Source organism: Engystomops pustulosus, chromosome 1, assembly GCF_040894005.1.
Source record: "Engystomops pustulosus chromosome 1, aEngPut4.maternal, whole genome shotgun sequence".
NCBI classification, from domain to species: Eukaryota; Metazoa; Chordata; class Amphibia; order Anura; family Leptodactylidae; genus Engystomops; species Engystomops pustulosus.
In genome coordinates this window covers 140726402-140749796 of record NC_092411.1, presented here as the reverse complement: position 1 = coordinate 140749796, position 23395 = coordinate 140726402, and the positions used below count along the sequence as shown (strand labels likewise).

The window sequence follows — 23395 nt, the reverse complement described above, 5'->3', positions numbered from 1 at the left end:
GTTCAACCGAACAGTCTTTTTACAGATGCTACATAGTTCTGAAGCCTCAGAGTGCATTTCGGATGCAGGTTGGCATCAACTTCATTGTTACACTGTGCAGACCTCATACCCAGTGTCACCTTTTCAGAGATTATGAATCGGCATCACAAACCCTATGGATGTGCTCTATTTCATGAGACATCCTGTCCTTCTTCTTCTTGCTTCTATGTGGTCCATTTAAGTCAACATGTTTGGCTAACTACCTTAGCCGTATTGGGCCTGCAGACGGCTCGACAATGGAAATGTATTAGGGCATGTTGGATGGTTCTGGCAATTTTATAGCTGATCTGCCTGTGTATGCCTTGCTCACACTCACAGATCCCCTAAGTAAATATTGTGCTCTTTTTGTCTTTCCAGCTGTAGACTGTGGACCCCCTGTGGCCACGCACAACACTGTAGTTCATTCATTTAACAGCACCACTTTTGGGAGCAGTGTTACGTTCATGTGTGTAAAAGGATTTATTGCAGTGAGTGGTTCTAATTCATCTGTATGCAATGCAGCCGGGAAGTGGGAAGGAGCTGATCTCAAATGTCGAGGTGAGACTCATAAGGCCAGATTCAACTAGGTTCAAAGAATACCTTTAGTAGCATTAGTTAATCATATGAGAAACACATTTTTATTTATGTCTACACATTGTCATCAGCTACCTCTAGCATTGACTACTTCTAATCCTGGATGTATCTAGCACTGTTGGCTGCCTTATCTCTGAAACTTCCCACACCACCCATAAGGAACCTAACTAAGACATCAAAAGGTGTTTACAATTAATCCACCAGCCCATTTACCTGATGTCTTATCTGATTACTTAAAGGAAATCTATCATTTAAATCAAGCATGGATAAACCAGGGCCATTTACTCATAGATCCAGTCACTATGATTTTGGTAATCTTTTTTATGCATGCCCACCTTTCTTCTAAAATAAACATTCAAAATTATGCTAATTAGCCTGAATGGCTACTGGGGCGGTTCCAAGAGCCCCTCCGTGCTGCAGCTTCACAGGCCATTAAAGTATGCATGAACATTTGGGGATTACATTATGCACAGAGAAAGAGGGTGAGGCAGTTTAACAGCCTGTGAATCTGCAGCATGGAGGGGCTCTTGGAACCACTCCAGTACAGGCAGTCCCCGGGTTACATACAAGATAGGGTCTGTAGGTTTGTTCTTAAGTTGAGTTTGTATGTAAGTCGGAACTGTATATTTTATCATTGTAATCCCAGCCAGAACTTTTTTGGTCTCTGTGACAATTGGATTTTAAAAATGTTGGATTGTCATAAGAATCAATATTAACACTAAAGCTTCAATACAGACACCTGTGATAACTGTTACAGCTGTTTATTGTAGCCTAGGACTAAAGCACAATAAATTACCAATATCCAGAGGTCCGTTTGTAACTATGGGTCGTATGTAAGTCGAGTGTTCTTAAGTAGGGGACCGCCTGTAGTTATTACTTTAACTCATTAGTATACTTTTAAAAGTTGATTTTAGAAGGAAGGAGGACATAGAAAAAACATACAAGAAGTTTTTTGCAGACTCAGATAAATTATTGTGTCTTCACCAGTTTCTTGTCTAAGTTTGCTCTAAAAAGTGTCTTACACATGTATTTATTGTGTTTGCGCCAATTTGTGTCACAGTTGCATTTTGTCTGACACTTTTAAAAACTGTTAAGCTAAAGGGGTGTGTAGGTGTGTGTTCCTAATTTGCGGCACATTTATTACTTCATGAAATTAAAGTGAAATTAAAAAAATTAATTTAAAAATGTGCAACTGTGTGCACATCCTGAAAACAGATCAGATTAATTAAGAGCATGAAACACAATTAAAAAGTGTGGTGCAAACTTCACTAAGGCAGATTGCACCAGTTTTCATATATCTGGGCCAATGTGACATATCATTACTTAAAAATGTATTACTTCTTGCATATTTTTGTTAAAATGACTGACAAGTGAAATTAACGAGGGCAAATCCATAGTCTCGGAGTTGATCTCAGTGTTTCACAATCTTCTACTGTATATATGAGTGTAATTAGCTGGCTATTTATAAGGAATTACTGTTTATAGGAATGCTTACCCAATCTGCCCTTGTCCTGCTTGAAATTCAGATAGTTTATCCTTCGGCCTTTATAACAGGTTTTCTGGAAAGGTTGTGGAATGGGGTAAACCAGCATTTTACAAACTATAGACCAAATAATAACATACAATGAAGAATCTTTAGTAATACTTATATCAAATTTGTAGCTTGCAATGTTGGAAAAAATTGCCTTTTATTTTCATTACCAGTAAGCTTTTTTTTTGCTATCAGAGTCTATTGTGTTGCTAGCAGGAGAGCTTTGTGCCTGTTGATGCGGAAGTCTCCTGCTAAGAATAGGGGTAAAGAAGGGTCTTTACTGTTTTCAAGCAGCCTCTGCATCCTAGTATAAAAGCGGTGTTATAAAAAGGTGAAATAGTGAGTATAAATTATACAGTTTCTCTGTCGCAGAACAGCAAAGGAAGAACTTTTCTCTATCAAACTATTAAAAAACACCCACCCCACAGCACTCCTTTAGTACAGTCATAGTGCACAATTGCACCTTATAATGCCAAATTCACTGCCTGTTACAATGCTTGCTTTCCCTCCTACTAACACTTATCAGTTATTTGGACTGTTTAGCTCTTGCTGTTCTGCTGCACCTTAGCTACAGATTTAATTGACTCACTATGATGGCCCTCAGATATGTATCTCCATTTTTCAGCGGAAGAGTAAACAGTTGCCTTAAAAAATAATTTTGGTGTAAAAAATATTACCCACCAATAAATTGGTACAATAGGGGGTTGTGATCTGTCCCTGAAGTAGATTGTTTAATTTTATTATTTTCTTCTTAGTTGTTGATTGTGGGCCTCCACCATCCATCAATAACACAAAACCTGGTTTATTATGGAATACTACCTATGGAAGCATTGTAAGTTTTGAATGTTTGCCTGGCTTTGTTATAGACAGCGGAAATAAGACTGCTATCTGTAATGAAAATGGAAAATGGATAGGAGCTAGCATTGTATGCAGAGGTAAGTCTTGTGTTATATCAATCATTTTATGGAGGAACGTGATGTCACCTATTTTTTCTATGCATATTGATCTTCAATACTGGCTGAAAGTTGCAAAGGATGAAAATGATGTTTTACTCACCCAGAACTTGATCCCTAGTTCTTATTTGCTTCTGGAACCAATGGAAAAATAAATAGCAGGCAAGAGTTTTAACACTAATAAATGAGTTCAAATTAGATACGAAAGTTTGTGTTCAGATGATTAGATATAGTAACTGTCTGAGAAAGAACACTTAAAAAAATTACACTTCATTATACATTATTAAAATACGGCCACTCATCAGCCATTAAATAGTCAAATCAGGCTTCCAGTGTATAAGGGGGAATTGAGACCAAGAGGATCCCACTCTATCACAGTATTACCCCCTCACTGGACTAAAGTGCTGATATAAGATATGTTCTGTTCAGGGCAAGCGCAACTATCGGCGAAACTTAGATATCCATAATTTGAACAAGTTCTCGCCCTCGTGATTTGATAGGCACTGCACTTGAACAACTAGAAAAGGAACATGGCCAGATAAAAGTTTAAGTCCTGTTGTGGACCATACTAGCCTGCCTATTCTGCCTAATATACCCTATGCCTGACGCGTTTCTACAGCCCCTCTATTAGGGAGCTGTGTCATCAGAGGCATATGGATGCATAGAAGGTGTATTATTAAACGCTGATGCACATCACATATTTTTATGTGCAACCGCCGGCAGAGTCTCGGCACTGATAGATGCCATGCGCGCGCGGGTGCACGCGCGAGGTATAAGGAAGACGCCCCGCCCACCCAGAGGTACGGCAGCCAATCACCACCTGGGACCGCCAGCCGCAATCCTCCAATCAGGAGCGAGTGGGCGTTCCAAACGAAGAGGGCTCGTGCCTGGTCAGCCAATAGCGCTGTCCCCAGGCTCACAGCATATGACACATGGTAAGTGAATTGTCATGACCAATGTGTCGGAAAGAGGACCAGTATCATCAGAGAGAGTGTCGCTTAGGTTGCCGCCTCGTTCACTGTGTTAAACATCAGTTTATACAATACTGTCCTGAATTCCTCATTAGGATTAATGTTAACCGGGGGAACGTATAGCGGCTAAAACTGCCCTATAGAACCCGATGAGGTTTAGCACAAGGCCAAGATGAAAGTAGTACTCCGCCATGAATAATGACAGAACGACAATGTGACAGGATTAAGCATTAAAAATTAAAATGTAATGGAAATAATGATGGTCTTAAGCAATGGAATGTGCTAGCTAAATTGGAATGATGCAAGATATGATATACCGTATATACTCGAGTATAAGCCGACCCAAGTATAAGCCGAGGCCCCTAATTTTACCACAAAAACCTGGTAAAACCTATATATTTTTTACTCGAGTATAAGCCGAGTTTGGGTTTTCAGCACATTTTTTTGTGCTGAAAAACTAGGCTGAACTGAGCACAATTAATTCACTTTTTTCCCAGAGACCTTGTACACAGATATTGTCTTCATTTTATGTAACCTGTTTGCTGGCCTGTCAGCTAATACCCTTTGACATTTAATGAGAAGCCAGTCTGTCCTCGAAGCTGCATAATAATATGATTCTGGAGCCACTTATCATCTCCTTCTCAGCAAACTAGTATAAACAATATCTGTGTACAAGGTGTCCTAAACCCACCCAGATGGACGCCAAATATTGTTAGGGATTTTTATGCAGGGCCCCAACAGCCCTCTTGACTTTTGTAAGGTGAGTCCTAATTAACCCTTTCATGATTGAACATAGAGACCAAGACATGTCAATCTCTTAGTCAAGATCTTCTCCTCTTTAATAATCAAAATGCATAATATATATCAGACAGAAGAGTCATCAAAGGGGTGTTGTATGAATGGAGATAAGGACTTAGATTCTATTGGCCATTATGCTTTTGTACCAGCACATTCTGGGAAAAATGACCAGGCCTTGTTTACAGCCATGCTTATCTACACAATGGCTCCTAGAAGCTTCTTCATAACCAAAATAAATAACAAGAATACAGAGGCCCGAAGGACGGTAAGAAATGCCAAGGATATTGTGAAAAGGCAAACAGTTTAAATGAGAAAAATAGCTGAATTAAAACATTTAACCCTATAGCTTCTTAGAGGGAAGCATACCCCCCCCCCCAAGGTGGCCGCTGTATCTAAGATGGCGGACAGTAGTCAAGATGGCGTCCGAAACCAGTGCGACCTCCTTAACATAAGGTAATTAAATTAAATCAGAGGAAACATGCATAGCTGATGGCATCGTTCAGACCCTGCGGTTTTTCCGTAGACAGGGTACAAATCCATCTTGCCTCACGTTGAAGCAGCAGGCGTTCAAAATCCCCTCCTTGTATGGGGGGTGTCACCCGTTCCACTCCTTTAAATTTGATGCTCAGGGAGTTTCCGTCATGATGTTCACAAACATGCCGAGCAATGGTAGTGTCCTTTCCGTTCAGAACATCCCTGACATGTTCACGGATGCGTACGCGGAATTCTCTGTATGTCTTGCCCACATACTGGATTCCACACACGCATGTCATAAGGTACACAATTCCGGTACTTCTGCAATTAATAAATTGGCGATTTGGAAAAATCCGCTGAGTTACCGAACTGGTCACAGAATTACCCGGTGAGATAAAGTTGCATGCCTTACAAGAGCCGCATCTGTATGTACCTAGAGGGGGCTGCGGGAGCCATGTTTGTTGTTTAGCTGGTGTAAGGTGACTATGAACCAGTTTGTCCCGTATGTTATTGCCCCTCCTATATGTGATCTGCGGAAAATCACCAATCTCGTCCCCCACATCCGGATCTAGTTTTAAAATTTTCCAATGAGCTGCCAGCACATCCCTCACTTGCTTATGATGGGAATCATAGGTCCCTATGATACGTGTTGGAGCATCAGACTCCCTTCTAGTTTTCGGTGTTAGGAGGGTATCCCTGTTGCTTTTAATTGCACAGTGATGGGCTTCTTTCAAAACCTCATCCGGATAACCCCTCTCATGAAATCTGCATCTCAGATCTGCTGCTGCTGACAGGTATTCTGCCATCTCAGAGCCGTTTCGCCTAACACGTAAATACTGCCCTTTTGGTATTCCTTTTTTTTTAAAGGCTTTGGATGCCAGCTGTTCCAGACGAGAAGGGAGTTGGTGGCTGTGGTTTTTCTGAAGACCATGGTAGATAATTTTCCTGATGTAGTTTTGCTAATAAATAGGTCCAGGAAGGAAATTGTTTCCTGCCGCATCTCAGATGTAAGAAAGAGACCAATCTGATTAGAATTGAGAATGGTTACAAATTCCTCAAACCGGTCCTTTGGTCCTTTCCATAGAAGCAGGACGTCATCTATGAATCTTATCCATAGTAGAATGTGTGACGTATAGGATTCAAGGTCCTCATTAAAAACATGCTCCTTCTCCCACCAGCCCAGGAAGAGATTAGCATACGTGGGAGCACAAGGGCTCCCCATAGCCACTCCCCTGAGCTGGTGGTAGAAATTGCCATCAAACATAAAAAAATTATGCTCAAGCACAAATTTCAGGAGTCGCAGAGTGAATTCATTATGATCATTATATTGGGTGCCCCTGGATCTTAAGAAAGTACCGACCGCATGATAGTTTTAACACTATAGTGAAAAACGTATTGGGGAAATTACTGTACTTTTAACACCTACTGGAGCTTTTATCACATCCCAGTCTTAACACATAGGCGCTGTTTAGTGTTGATATTAATGTTTGAGAAGATTCGGAACTATATACTGTAGCTATTAGGCCCGTTCCACACTTGCGAGTGTGATGCGATGAACTCGCATCACACTCGCAACGCAGGCTGCCGGGAACGCACGGCCCGAACACTGCACTGCGGGAGTGAACTGACATGCTGAGTTCACTCCCGCGGTGCAGTGTTCGGGCCGTGCGTTCCCTGCAGCATGCGTTGCGAGTGTGATGCGAGTTCATCGCATCACACTCGCAAGTGTGGAACGGGCCTTAGAGTTAGCAAAGCAATGGTGACTTTCCCTATGTACCTCCTCACTCAGTGAACCTGTAACTGTAAATTTCTTCCCTCCTAGATACTCAATTACTCGATTGTACAATAGTGGCATGTTAAGACCAGACCTAGTTGAAATTAGTTATGCCCTTAGTTTTATTCTTGTGCTCCATAGAATGTAATGGGATTTGGGGCACCCTTTATCTGTCCTCCAATCCCAGCAGATCCCTTCTTATAAAAGGCAATATCCTCCACAGGAGAGTAAATGAGTGTTTAGGTCTCTAATTCAATATTTCTGACAACCTTCAACCATGAATTATGTTTCAAATAGGTCTACCCTGACCTTTGGCTTTTTCCTGACCGCTCTCTGCCTGAATCCTAGTGCTTCTTTTGCCCACGTGGGTCAGCAGACACCTATACGTAGCCTGTGAGACCCTCTGGTAGTGAAGTTTCTTATATAAAACACACATATGGAATTATATACCTATATTTTAAATCTGTGAAGTTATTGATATGATCAAGGTAATAATTACACAAGGCTTTTTTGATGATAATCGGTGACATGTACTGTATATACAAAATCTCTAAAGATTTCTAGTAGCAGGGAATATGTGCTTATGTGTGGCATTCATGGGAGCAGGTACAACAGAGGAGTTATAGACACCTCTATAATAATGAGGTGTACTACCACACAGGTTCAATGCACAGCACAGCAGCTCTAAAGCAAATATCTCAGATTATTGCTATATTGTTAACTAAGCATTTTTTTTTTTGCTTTCCAGATATAGACTGTGGGCAACCACTTTTAATTCCAAATGCTGAGATGAAATGGAATGGAGATGCAAGTTTTGGAAGTGAGGTCCGGTATTTATGTCAGAAAGGCTTTTATAATCCTAAAGCTATGCATGTGTCAAGATGTACTTCAAATGAAACCTGGGAAAACACAACTTTTTCCTGTACAGGTAATACATGGCCTGCATCTAATTTCATCTTGATTGTGTCATCCTGAGTCATTAATAAAGGATGCAAGGGTCAGCATGACCCAGTTCATACTTCATCACCATAAGAAATCTTGTAGCTTGTTTGGTTCTATTATTACTGTGTTGAGAGAAGAACAAGCACTAAGTTTATGTATCATAATAATATTTCAAATTCCGTATTATAGCAAATGTGGCATTTGAGAAATGTGAAAACTATAAATGTGAAAATTATAAATAGTTTTTATAATGTAGCTGAATGTACCTTGGGATTGCAGAATATTAAATAAAATTTGATATCCTTCTTTTTTGCATGTAAAATAATTGTATTTATTCTATTGGAGAGGTTGACTGTGGAATGCCTATATTGATTGAATATACTGATTGGATATGGAATAATGAGACTGCCCTGGGGAGCTATGTTTATTATAAGTGTAAGCCTGGACTCACTGACAAAGGCAGTAAGAACTTTTCTGTGTGCCTTGAGGATGCTACTTGGGAAGAAATCAATATGACCTGTTCAGGTATGTCATAAATAGAAGTGAAATAGATTTTAATTTGAACATAAAAAGTGGGTTGAACATTGCTAGCCTTTTACCAGTTATAACCTGCTTGTGCAACCATACACAGCAAGGCTGGTGTTGGTCGCTGGTGTATTGCCTTGAGATCTTTGAGGCTATATACAAAATAGTGGGATGCAATCAATTCTTGGTTGTTAAAAAAAAACAGGTCAGGGAACTAGGGAGAAACAAAATCTCAACCCAAATATCACATACAAAGGTGGTTTTGATGTGGCTGTGATGTGTAGTATATTGGCCAAAATAATAGGCAAAAACTATTAGTGCAGGACCCCTTTTATTTAGATTGGCCCATAAGAAATACCCACTTTGAGCGCATTGCTCTACATGCAATTGGTGAATTTTATGACCATATATAGTTATTTGTCTGTATACGGTAATCCAATACATGCATTCTGTCTTCAGGACACTATCATCGATAGTAAAATGAAAAGTTTATTGGCAGTATTTTTCCGACATCATTTGTAACATTGTTATAATGTGACATACCAAATTAAATTGATGGTATCGTTATTTTTCAGTAAAAGAAAATCTTATCAGTAACATCATTTTGAATGAAACCTGTCTGCAGTGGCAAAAAAGCAGTGATATATTTGGATGGGGTATTCTGTATATGGTAAGCCCAGGCACCTGACCTTTGTATATATAATGGCCCCAAAGAGTAAATGTTAGGGTAATTTCAAAAGTTGTGTTTCTTCTTTCTTACAACAGTTCAGTATTTATGGAATCAGGTGGAATGACAAAGACTTTGTTGATAAGAAGACGTTGAACTATACTACAGACAATGAAAATCCAATGATCTGCTTGGATCTTCTTCCTAATACTAACTACACAGTATCGATGGTGGCTGCTTCTCGTGTTATACCAACTGTACTGCTCAATATCACATTGAAAACAACTAGTGGGTAACCATTTCTTTTCATCCTAAAGATTCACAAATAGGTACTTTAAGTGTAAAATTATGGAAAAGTTACAGATTTATGAAAACTGTCTAGGATTAAAGGGTTGGCCACTTTTCAATAAATCTCTTTCATTTGACACATCTCTGCATCTATATGTCCCTGTGTCTTTGCCTCCTTTGAGTGCTTCAATTAAGCTGCGCTGCATATATACACAAGTTTTCCCTCTGCTTCAGCCAATTTTAATGGCATCTCCCATAGTGTCTCTTTTCACTGTCTGTCCACACTGGCAGACACAGCAAGGGGATGGGGGGCAGCAGAATGCTTCGTAACTTTGCTGCTGCAATACCTCCGATTCAATTTTAAAAATGTTCCTATTTTTCTGATTTGTTGGTAACTAACATTAACCATATGTCTGCTTTATGCTGACATACTTATTATTTTATTAGGATGTTTGGAGGCTTCCAGTTCGAACAGCGATTTTCCAAATTTTCGAGTAAATTTCAGATTCAATATTTTTAGAGGACAATTCATCTCCGTAAGGGTTTAAAATGCTATATTTATTAGAAACTCCCCACAAATCTCTTCATTTTTAAAACTGCAGCCCTCAAACTGTCCAAAATAGCCTTTGGTAAGCTTGTTAACCCTTTAAGCTTCTCATAAGAATTAAAACAAAATGGAGGTTGTATTTTGAATTTTTACATTTTGACAATAAAATAATTATTTAGTCCTAAAATTTACATATTCATGCAGGATAAAATGAGAAAACACATCTCAGATTTTGTTGTGCAGTTTTCTTACGAGTACAGCAATACCTAACCGTTGTCAATGTAAACTACTTTAGGGGCCCACAGCAGAGCGCAGAACAGAAGGAGCCATTTAGCTTTTAGAGGCCAGATTTTGATCACGTGGTTTTCAGGTGCTATTATATATATAAAGTTCCTGAGCTACGAGACAAGTCACCCACCCTATAAATTATCCTTTTTTGGAAACTACACCACCCAGAGAATTTATCTACATTGATATTGAGCTTTTTACCACCTCAGATGTTTTATAGAAAGAGTTAGATTGGCTCTTGTAAGTGAAAATCTTTTACCAAAAAAACCTTGCTTTGGTCCCTAAATCTATACTTTTAGAAGGGGTTAAAGAAGTAAATGCACCCCATAGTTTGTTACCCAGTTTCTCTATAATGCAGTAATATCCCACACAGGGTCACACACTGCTAACAGATGTCGCAATGTCGCAATGGCTGGGCCCTTATATCAGTGATGGCAAACCTTTTAGAGACCGAGTGCCCAAACTACAACAAAGACCCGCTTATCTATCTCAAAGTGCCAACACAGAAATTTAATTTGTGATTTATACTCCCTTCTCTGTCACAGCTTTCATTGATACCATCACTGAGGACACCAATAAAGCAGAAAATAGTCCCAGGTACAGCTGTCACTTTAAAATAGCTCTGTGCACAGCAAGTCCTTGGCTGTCTGGGACTGCAGGAAGATACCTGGAGTCATCTCTGGTGATGGCCTGAGTGCCCACAGAAAGGGCTCTGAGTGCCACCTCTGGCACCAATGCCATAGGTTAGCCATCACTGCCTTATATAGTAGGGAAGTAAAGATTTCTAATGAGTAGACCCATTTTAAAAACTAAACCCTTAAAGGCTTGCAGTAATACTACATTTGGTGGCGCAATATTCCGTTGTTTAACCTTTATTAGCTTTTTTTGGTGTGAGGTAGAAAAAAATCTGAAAGATAGCATAGATAACATGTTACTTATGTTTTACGGGTCATTACGGTTTTGGTAATATCCTATTTATAAAATATTTTTATGTTTGACTTGTTCTACAAAATAAACTTATTTGGAGAGAAAAATCCCCTTGATTTTGCATTGCTGTCTTCTAAGCAGCATGTTATTTTTATTATTTTGTTGATTGAGCTATTTTAGGGCTTATTTTCTGCGGTACGAGTTGTACGTTTTGTTGGTATCATGCAGATGTAAATGTGACTTTTCGATCACTTTTTTGGTGTTTTTTTTGGCTATAATAATTTTTGCTTTGTTTTTTTATTTATTTTTTTAAAGCATTCACCATCATTCAGTAATGATTTTATTTTATTGTTACGGACGTGGCGATGTCCTATATCTACTGTTTGTGTGGGTATTTTCGCGCTTTATTGTGTTTGGGAGTTTTACACTATATGGGGCATTTAGGGGACAAAGTCACCCTTTGAAAATGCATTGGGTGACCGCTGCATTGCTGGGTCCAGCCCAGCAGGCAGTTAGACGAGGCAGTCCTGGGGTCCTTCTATGGACCCGGGGGCTGCCATGGAAATGATCGGCACCCTCATACTCGGCGCTGGGAGGAGAGGTGGGAAACCCCTTTAGGCGTTAAACAGCCGGAAATGTGACTATCGCGATCCCAGCTGCTGGTGCAGATGCTTGACTGTCACATACAGTCTTCCTCCTGCATCGATCGTACAGGCTCTGCTTCTGAGCCAGTACCATCCACATTACGTTGGAGAACGTTATGGTGGCACAAATAGAAGCTCTCCATGATGTTACCGAATGTCATGGTGGCGTAAGTGGTTAAAGGACATCTACCACCTAGATGTATGCTTGCTGCCTCTAGGGGATGATGATCTTGTTTTCAGCTAGGTCTTGAGGGTTTGTATGATGCAGAAAAGAAGGTTTTAAAAATATGCAAATTAGTCTAAGGCGCTCAGGTTCTCCTGAGCACCCAATGGCTCCTTCCATACTTAATTTATGCACGCCCCGCAGTTCATTAGTATTCACTTCTCCTGCCGCTCGCACTGGCCATCTTCTTCCACACATGCACAATATTTCCAGAGCGAGCGGCAGGAGGGGTGAATATTAATGACCCGGAGCATGCATAAATTAAGTAGTGGAGGATCCATGAGTTGACGTGAGCTTGAGTGCCTCAGGCTAATTTCCATATTTTTAAAACCTTCTTTTTTGCATCATATGGAGGCTCAAGATCTAGATGAAAAAAAAAGGGTTCTTTATCCCCTAGAGGCTACGAGCATACATTATAAGACAAACTGGTGGTAGACGTCCTTTAAGGGTGCATTCAAATGTTGAATTTACATTGCGTTAACAAGTGTTTTAATACCATGTTTAAGTAACACAATGTTAACACCATATAAGCTCACTGTTTACATTGTGTAAATGCTATTACATTGCATTTACAATGTGTTAACATACGCAACATTTAAATGCACCCTTAATGAGAGCTTGCGTCATGGGTCCACCCATGAGTAGATAAGTCCAAAGCAATGCAGTTCTATAACAGAGAACTGCTTAATGTAATTTATGAAGTCAGCTCCCTGTGGAAAAAAAAGAGAGACTAATTTAAAACTTCCATGATAATAAAGAATTTGAACTTTATGTTTTGTTTTGTTTTTTTAATTTTTCAGTGAAACAAAGATTTGGTGACATTGTAGTATTGAATGGGACATGTTTGACATGGATAAGAAGTTTGTCAGCAGCAAAGTCACCTGAAGTGTATGCGGTAAGTTTAGAAATGGGTATGTAGAATACCAAATACTTTCTAACCTACTGTCTTTGGGTTAGACACTCTTGATCGTCCTTTAAGTAAAAAATGCTGATTTATTTAACCCCTGGCTCCTGCGATTAGCACTCAGCATAGTACTAGTACGGCACGAGGGCACCCCGGCTCTTCTGTGCCACCATGTCACGTGACATGGTAACATTGAGGTAGGCTGAAAACTTGTTTTTAGCTCCCTCCTCTTCCTCCAGTGGCTCCATTTTGGTTTGGTATCACTGTAAAGAGGAGCAGAGCGTTACTGTTTGCACCAAAACACTATTTTCCTATCTGATCCTTATTGTTCCCTATTGATCCCTATCTGTTCCCTCCTGTGTCCTGTGTCTTCCCTTGTCTTCCGTTTTTTCCCATCTCCTGTCTGTCGCTTCTGAACCCAAACACACTTTCAGTGCGCTGTGTTAGGGTTGTTCTGCACTGGATGCACTTTTCAGTGTGCCATGTGAATAGTGCTGCACAGTATTTTTAGTTAGGTTTTCTTAGGGCAAGCTAGGTGCATTTGTGCAGTGCACATAGGGTTTTTTGTTTTTTTTCCCAAAAAATAGGTGTTCCCGTAGTGCACCTGTGGGTGCACTTATCTATTTTTTGTGTCTGCCATCTGTGCAGCTTGTCCGTGTGGTATGGTGCGCATTATTTTTTTGTGTGCCATCTGTGCGGCTTGTCCGTGTAGATTGGTGCACATTATCATTTTTTTGTATGCCATCTGTGCGGCTTGTCCCTGTGGTTTGGTGTGCATTATTTAATTTTTTATTTTGTGTGTGCCGGCTAGATGGTAGTTGGGTGCACATTATATAATTTTTCTGGTGTACATACTTTTTTCTGGTACACATTCTTATTTTTTTGTGTGCAATGTCTCAGAAGACGTACACCGTGTTGGAGGCATACAACATGCTTGCCTCTGACACTGAGACACAAGTGGGGATGATGTCCCATTTTACCCATCATGATCCTCCTGCTCATCTTCCAGTTACCCTGAAGGACCCCCGAGAAGGCGCCGTAGGGTTCCTGTGCCTGAGACTTCTGCGATTGAAGTGCCTGGGGCTTCTGCGATTGAAGTGCCTGGGCCTTCTGCTATTGAAGAGGCTGGGGCTTCCACTGACCCCACATGGGTAACTCCAGATAATTATACCCCTCAGGTCCCCAAATTTGTGGGCCAATAAGACAATTGGATCAAATTAGAATGCTCATTATTGCCTTTATCAATTTAAAGTCCATATCGGACTTGCCGACAAGACAAACAATAATTGTGGGAGCAGCACCATTTTCACCAAGCCAATCCTGTCTGACTGAGTCAGCAGAAGCATACACCAACTTTTCACCTTGTGTCTTATTGAGTTAATTAACGGGATTAAATTTAACTTAACATAGTCCTCAGTTTTTGCTGATACCCAAATCCCTAATTTCTAATTCATTGGTCTAATCTTCTAAAGCAACTTCTAAGCAATAAATAAATTTGCCTTCTTTTACCCTTAGTTTTGGTTGGGTAACCCCAGATGGGTTGTCACAAGATAATAGGTCTGATCAAGACAATTCTCTGTTTTGATATTTTATCACAAAGTGATATGCTATATGGGCATATGTAGCCATCCAGTGGAAGTGTTGTGGATTGCAGCATTTCAAGCATTGTCATAATAATAATAATTAATTATAAGTCTTTATTTATATAGTGCACACAGATTACGCAACGCTTCACAGAATTTGCCAAATTAGTCAAATCATCATATTGTATTGATGTGACTTTATTAGAAATGTAAGTCCTTAACCAGACTTAAAGGGGTTGTCCGCACATTCCAGCAAATAATTCATATTGTTTGTGCAATGAAAAGTTTTCGAATACACTTTCAGCATCAATTATTTACGGTTTCCAACATCTCTGCTTGTTGTCAGCTTGCTGTCATGCAACAGGAGGGTTCATTCTTTACTTTCTGTAGATAAACACCGGTCCATGGACATGTGATGTCACCCAGATAACTGGCTCGTTATAACACACGGTGTGATCAAAGCTGTGTGATGCTACAAGCCATACACCTGTGTGACATCACATGACCATGGAAAGGTGTTTATCTTCAGGAAGTCATAAATATATATTTAATTCTATAAAAAGACAGAAAGCAGAGATCTAAAAAACAGTGAGGAATTGATACAGAAATTGTATTGGAAAATTAAATAACTTTTCATTACACAAACAATATTAATTATTTGTTGTAATGTGCTTAAAGTGGGCAACCCCTTTAAGCGAAGTTAAAGGTAGACACATTTGTATGTGTAAAATACATGCTACACTGTAATATACAGATTATAATTCTTCTCTAGGTTTTCATCCAAGGAAGGACTTGGTCTTCAGGTGGTTTACTCCAGAGCATAATGTTTAACTTCAGCACAGACACAGTTACTCCAGTGCTCTGTTTGGATTTACCATTTACAGCAGAATACTTTGTTAATATTACAGAGCTATCCACAGAATTGTTCGCCTATGTGTATTTAAATATAACAAAGCATGGTAAGTTAAGAAGTCTCAATTAATTTGTAACATTTTTCCCCCAGGAAATCTACAGTATATTGATGAATACAGTATACCGTATATACTCGAGTATAAGCCGACTTGAGTATAAGCCGAGACCCCTAATTTTACCACCAAAAACTGGGAAAACCTATTGAAATGTATTGGCCACAGTATATAGCCAACCAGCTCCTAGTAGTATATAGCCAACCCCCTGTAGTATATAGCCAGCCAGACCCCTGTAGTATATAGCCATCCAGCCCCCAGTAGTATACAGACAGCCATCCCCCAGTAGTATACAGACAGACAGCCCCCAGTAGTATACAGCCAGCCCCAAGTAGTATACAGCCAGCCCCCAGTAGCATACAGCCAGACAGACAGCCCCCAGTATTATACAGCCAGACAGCCAGCCCCCAGTAGTATACAGCCAGACAGCCAGCACCCAGTAGTATACAGCCAGCCAGCCCCCATTAATATACAGCCAGCCAGCCCCCAGTAGTATACAGCCAGCCCCCAGCAATATACAGCCAGCCAGCCCCCAGCAATATACAGCCAGCCAGCCCCCAGTAGTATACAGCCAGCCAGTCCCTAGTAGTATACAGCCAGCCAGCCCACAGTAGTATATAGCCAGCCCGCCCCCAGTATTATACAGCCAGCCCGCACAGCACATTAAAAAAAAAAAACCTTACATCCTCACCATCCAGCCCCTCAATGCTTATCGCGGCTCCTGATCCTCGTTGTGGCACCTGGCGGCTCCTCTTCAGTCCTCTTTTTGCTCCATTACCCAGCAGGGACGCTTCTTTGCGATCTGCCGGCACAACCCTAAGATGTGGTGATGTCGCCTCTGTTGACGTGATAGCGTTGCGCCAGCCGGCAGATCACAAAAAGTGTCTCTGCCGGCTAATGGAGCACAGAGAAGACCGAAGAGTATCCACCAGGACCTGCGACCAGCATATGTATAAATATATAGATATAAATATATATATAGAGAGAGGCATTTACTCAACATATGTATGTATGTATATATATATATATATATATATATATATATATACGCACAAATACATATGAAGCCACTTATCTTGCCGGGCAGCAGTGCATACAGACAGGTGACTGTGATGTCTGGGGGGCGGGAGTCCTGTGATGGCCGAGGGTCATGGGGAGAGGACAAGGGGACAATTTCGATAGTGTGTGATGAAGGGGCGTGGGGGTGACTTGCTGGGCGGGCGGCGGTCCCTTGGTTCTGTGCCGTCAGGTAGAATGCAGGGTGGATGTGCCAGCGAGGCAAGAGATTGGGTGGCTGTGCGGTGGATGGGAGAGTGGGCAGGAAGCTGTGGGGTGGGTGGGAGAGTAGGAGGGCGCCTCTTTGGGTAACTTTACGTTAGGCACATCAGACTGGGCCCCATTACATTGTGCGTAACGGGGCTCCTGTTACTGCTGTACTACAGTACTCCTGGGCACACACTTGCCTAAAGCTTATCCCTTTCCAGCCCAGGATGACTGACAAACCTTGGATGTCCAAGTAGCCACTTTTTTGCTAATATGCCACTCAAAAATGTTAACAAAAAGTGAAAAAAATAAATTGTCATATGGGTGTCAAAAGATCTCAAAATAGTATCAATGAATTTTTTTTTCTCTTGCGACGTTTTGAAATTATTTTAAGACGGAAACAATATAAATGTCTTTTTAATCGGACTGCTCATAAAGGGGATGTGTCATGTTTACAGTACATTGTACATAACATAAAATAGAGTAAATAGAAAATACCAAAAATATAGGTCTGGTCCTTAAGGGATTGAACACTTTGAAGGTTGTAATATTTTTATCCTTTGTCAGAAAAACCATCATTATAAATTGGCATAAAACAAGAAGTAACTTATCAGTAACTAAAAAACTGAAACTAACTATAACCAATAAAAATGTAGTTAATGCACAAAACAAAATTGGTATCTTATTATTGAATGTTATTCCCCAGACACTGAAAATTCTACAACAGAGCAAACATTTCATGAAACCTGCCTGTGGTGGAATAGAAGTTTAGTCGGATTGCAAGAAATATACAAAGTAAGTATTCAATCATTATGATACATTCCACACATGTTCCATCTTTCTAATGCCCCATTTAAAATCATTTATGATAGAGGCAAAGAAGCTCAGTTCAGTGATGAATAGGTTTCTATGACATGGAGTGAGATTTCAGAGCAAAAAAGCATTGTGCACTGCACATGACCCTCACTATCTCATTAAGGGATCCTGTCACAATTATATTGTTTGGAGGAGGAATTCTAGTAAAAAATAGAGTAACGTTGTGCATACCATTTTTTCGGACTAAAAGACGCACCTTATTATAAGACGCACTCCCACATTTAGTCATCCAAAAAAAGGAAAAAAAAAGTTTTACACTAATTAAAATATCATGCATTTACACACATAGCTCTGCTACATCCATTCATTCACACACAGCTCTGCTATCCATACAAACACACACTCACACAAACAGAAATATGAACACACTTAGCACTGCTATACACACTGAGAATTGCTATACACACTGAGCACTACTATATACATTGTGAACTGCTATGAATACTTGGGACTACTTTATACATTGGGCACTGCTATGCACATTTGGTACTGCTATAAGCACTAAGAGCTGCTTTACACACTGGGCACTACTATGCACACTGAGCACAGCTTACATACATTGGACACTGCTATGCTCACAGGAACTGCTATACACATTGGGCACTACTGTATACATTGGACACTACCATGCACACTGGGCACTACTATATACATTGTACAATGCTATGCACACTGAGAACAACTATACACAAGATTTTTTCTTGCTAAAAAGTGTGTCTTATAGTCTGAAAAATATGGGTTAAAATAACTTTCTACCTCCTTTCACCTAGAGCAGCTTTGGTTAATTGTTCTTTTGTTTCGGAACCCTATTAAGTTATATTCTTCCCATGGAAGAAGAACATTGTCATTTAATGGAACATGCCACAAATTATTTTTTTAGATTAATGAAGAATCAGAAGGAAACTCTGTATATCACTCTGTAAAGTGGCAACTATACATAAGTACAAACAAACCAATGCCTGGGCAATGCTTTCTCTATGTGGCACTTTACAGCTTTACAAAACCTAGGGCTTTTATATAAACTTAACACAACCATATGCACAAGCTTACTTTATAATAGCTACTTTCTCGCCAGTACTGTTGTGCCTCAGATTAGCTTTCAGTCACTGAGCTTAACAGTGGACATTCATATCTGTGAGCAGTGCATGAGCTCAGCTAGTATAGCTACATTGTAATGAGTATAGAACAATAGAACTTTGTAATGAGTATAGAATAAGTCTTTTGTATACTTGTGGGAATTCTGGAAGACCTATTTAAAAATATCCAAACATACAGTGAAACAGTAATCACCCCCTTAAAGGAAACCTACCATTTCAAATGGTAGGTTTAAGCTGTAAACACCGAGCACCAGCTCCGGGTGAGCTGGTGCCGGTGCTTAGTTTCGTTACTGTTAAAACCGCGGTATCGCGGTTTTAACACTTTTGAAACTTTATAGCAGAAGCCGCTTCGGCGCTGCGCGCAGCCGCGCGCGCGCAACGCCTGCGGCATTTCCTATGTAGGCGCGCGCACGATCGTGCGCAGGCAGCGCCGAAGCAGTTTATGCTATAAAGTTTAAAAAGTGTTAAAACCGCGATACCGCGGTTTTAACACTAACGAAACTAAGCACCGGCACCAGCTCACCCTGAGCTGGTGCTCGGTGTTTAGAGCTTAAACCTACCATTTCAAATGGTAGGTTTCCTTTAAGAACACTAGATTTTTGGTGCTAGTTTTCTATTTTCTCCATACATTATGAATGCTACTAACTCACAGACAGATTTTTAAAACAGCTATGGTCATCTCAATTAGGATGCATAATTAAATAAAAAAAAGCAGGCCCTTTATTATAGGTATCCTGTTTAAAGTTGGTTGGTTAAATATTGATTCTCTTTATACAATGTTGCATTGGGACAGCTGAAACCAGGGTCTGTGAGCACTGCCTTGAAGTAATAAGAATTCTGATGTAAATACTTTTGTGTAAAAACTACAAAAGTTCTTAAGTAATAAGTAATAAGGATATGTTGACAACACTTATTGATAGCTCTGGGTGACGCTTTACTAATATTGGTAATAAATACATTTAAGCCTCTTTATTTCTCTTAATTTTATGTTCATGTTTACAGCTGTATGTTCAAGGGAAGAATTGGTCTGCGGAAGAATTATTTCAAGATTTACTGTACAAGCTTAATACAGACCACAACATAAGTACAGTATGTTTAGACATACCCATGGGTAGTCAATACTCCAATAATGTGAATGGCACCTTTTCCAACCTTGTTGGTAAGTTAAATAGTACAATATATCAATATAAGAAAGAATTAAGATAAAAAAACACCAAGAAGAATGACAGGACATCAAGGAGTTTATTAAATTAATAAAGCAACACATTTCGTCGCTGGATCGGCATCTTCTTTAGGCATAAAACACAAGTCCATAGCTGGAGGTGAAAGGCAACAGATGATAATGATTAGAGGCAAGAACACTCGACTTACATACGACCCCTAGTTACAAACTGACCTCTGTATATTGGTAATTTACTATACTTTAGTCCTAAATTACAATAATCAGCTTTAACAGTTATCAAAGGTGTCTGAAATTAAGCTTCATTATTAAGCTTCATGTTAATCCTGGTTCTTATGACAACCCAAAAGTTGTTAAAATACAATACAGAAAACAAAAAATTGTTGCCTGGAGTTACAACTATAAAATATACAGTTCAGACTTACATACAAATTCAACCTAAGAACAAACCTAAAGAACCTATCTTGTTCGTAACCCAGGGACTGCCTGTACTGCATGCACAACACGACTTTCCATCTGGAAACACTCTCATGCTTTGCTTTGTTATTTTAATAATATCCTTGCTGCTCTTCTCCATTGGTGTTAAGCGCATCTTACCTTTTGCCCGTTTTTACCTTAATTCTTTCTCATAACCCATTGGGTTAACTTCCAGCCTTGGGCCAGATGCAACACCTCACCCTTCCACCTGTTAGCTTGTCGGTATCAGTACACATATTTAAGGCGATTTTCTCCACATTGGTCTTTTTTTGCAATCTTTGCATCCACTTTCACAAATTTCTCAATATATAGATAAGTTAAGAGAAAAAAACTATATAATATAATATAATGGTAAAAATGCAATGTAGTAATGAAAACTATAAAAACATATTATTTTGTTATTTTGTAAAGTTTAGTATATTCTTTAACACATTTCCGTTTTCTAATGTATTCTATAGGTGGTGAACCCATTCAGAACTTAACTGTGTTCAATGGAACATGTCTGATTTGGAGAAGACATTTCAGGTCAAAAGAACTCTATATGGTAAGACTGTTAAATTTGATATCAATAGGGGCATAGCATAGGATAGTGGAAGAAATGTGTTGGAGAAAACGTGGAAAAAAATAGCGAACAAGAAAAGGGAAGAGATGGAAGCTTTATAAGGACCATAGACACAGTTTATGTCTGGGTATTTATTGAAAGGTTAGTTCACAAGCTGTCCCCTTCATACATTTCTCAATGAGTGATCATGAAAGAGGACCTGTCACCTAAATATTGCCTAGCCAGTAATAGCAGTGTTAAACCGCTGGCTTTATTGGAATATCCCGAAAAAGCTAGAAAACACTGCACTACATAGCCATCCGAAAGCCGGATGAAGCTTGCAGCAGTCCGGCGCATTCATGAGGGAGCAGTCCGAGGAGGCGGTGACTGCTGTATGAAGACTGGCAGTCACCACCAGCAAATGGTGTGGGAAGGGTCCGGGGGATAAGCTGAGGAGAGAGGAGTGCTGCGGACCACGCCCTCATGAATACGCCAGACTGCTGTAAGCTTGGTCCAACGTTCTGCGGGCTACATAGTGCTATCGGTTTAACACTGTTATTACTGGGGTAGCATTAGAGGGAATATTCAGGTGACTGGTCCTCTTTAAGTAAACTTAAAAGAGTTAGACTATATGCCTGCAGCAGCCAAATTCATGGCCATGGCTAATTATTTTCTCAGCAGTCTTGATGTTTAATAAGATGTGTGATAACAGATGTGTAAATTGTTTTTCTATGATTACTGGTCACCGTGTTATACCTCCCTGTAAAACATTGTGAAACAAGATTCATGGCCAGTGGCAAGGCAGTGTCAGCACAAGAGATCACAGCAGGTCAAGGACAGGTAACAGCCCAGACATGGAAACAGAGAGCAGGGACACAGTATACTCTTACAGGAACCTTCATTACTCTGACAGCTTTCTAGACCAACAAGGCAAATACAGCCATCATAAGTGCCTGCATTTGTGTTCTACAGTTAACCAGTTTTTTCTTTATTTTAGTTTTTTATCCACGGTTACAGAAGGGATGAGAAGAGAATTTCTCACAAGCTGATGTTTAATTTCACCACAGATGAAAAGCAGCCTGTTGTGTGCTTCCAACTGTATAAAGGCGTTAACTACACAGTGGATGTCATATCAGCATTTTACCCTCAACATCCGGAGCAAATCACTATATTCATCCCATATTCAGGTATGCATTCAGTTATCACTACAATATTTCAGAAATATTAAATAAATATTAAAATAGAAGGAATAATAAAAAAAAAACCAAATGATAAGCCCCATGGATGAAACCTAATGGTAGAGTTTTTTAAGGTCCAAATTCAGCACAAAAAAATTTGACTGTTTGAATAATGAAAATGTTTCCAAATTTTTAAAGGGAATGGATGGTTATTTTTCAACAATGACAGGTTCCTACTACATAATAATTCCAAAGCTGCTTTGGATGGAGGGTCAGCAGTGAGTAAGAAGTTTGCAGTTTAGATATTCCCTCCCCTATTCCCTTAGTTAAATTATAAGCAAACAGTATTTAAACCCTGGCCCCTGGAAAAAAAGTATCTAGAATTTAGCTATATAGAATATATTTCTTTTTTACCTGTTTAACTGGTCAGCTTAGTTAGCTCTTAGTACAGTTTTGCATAAGCCTGTAAGCCATTTGATCCCATCATTGTCAGGTAGAAATATCTAGTCTCATGTCATTACTATTTTGCAGTTAAATGTAATCGGAACTCATCTTTCTGTGTAATACATACAAATCATTCTGGAAATATTCCTGTTAATGGAATTTCTTATATGTGCATATCCATACAACTATAGGAGTCTCTATGGGAGTTATTTATTATTGGCTTTAATGGGCTTTTTCGGTTTAGACATTGCATTGAGGTTTTTTGGGACTTTTCACTGCTAATAAGTCTCACCGGGCTATTTCCACCACTTTATCTGGCGTAAACATAGAACTACGGCTAGCGCAACGCCATGCAACACCATATGCATGACATAGGACATTTAAATGAACATTTATTAAAGGGCCAAAACCACTTTAATGAATCTTGTGGGGAGCGTAGCGCCAATAATAGTCATAGAACTGTTGATAGGAGTATGCCTAATGATAAATAATCCCTTAAGGGTTGTATAGATTTGTAGGCCAGTTCTGCTTAGCCACATATTAGAATCCATACTTTAAATACAGGCAGGCCCCTACTTAAGAACACCCAACTTACAGACGACCCCTAGTTACAAAAGGACCTCTGGTAATTGGTAATTTACTGTACTTTAGCCTTAGGCTACAATCAATAGCAATAACACTTATCACAGGTGTCTGTAATGAAGCTTTATTGTTAATCCTGGG

General features: G+C 39.6%; 1 protein-coding gene across 4 annotated transcripts in view; it reads left to right on the top strand.

Annotated features, from left to right (window-relative positions):
* The window catches only part of SUSD1 (sushi domain containing 1), an 84260-nt gene that overhangs the window by 19476 nt on the left and 41389 nt on the right, over positions 1–23395 (top strand). For all 4 annotated transcript variants that reach the window (XM_072154756.1, XM_072154758.1, XM_072154755.1 and 1 more), the window contains 12 exons: positions 397–576; positions 2899–3078; positions 7862–8041; positions 8401–8580; positions 9156–9250; positions 9346–9535; positions 12965–13059; positions 15424–15610; positions 17586–17674; positions 19855–20011; positions 20968–21053; positions 22048–22237. In XM_072154756.1, coding sequence (XP_072010857.1) covers positions 397–576; positions 2899–3078; positions 7862–8041; positions 8401–8580; positions 9156–9250; positions 9346–9535; positions 12965–13059; positions 15424–15610; positions 17586–17674; positions 19855–20011; positions 20968–21053; positions 22048–22237 — 1809 coding nt within the window. The remainder of the gene's footprint in view (positions 1–396; positions 577–2898; positions 3079–7861; positions 8042–8400; positions 8581–9155; positions 9251–9345; positions 9536–12964; positions 13060–15423; positions 15611–17585; positions 17675–19854; positions 20012–20967; positions 21054–22047; positions 22238–23395) is intronic.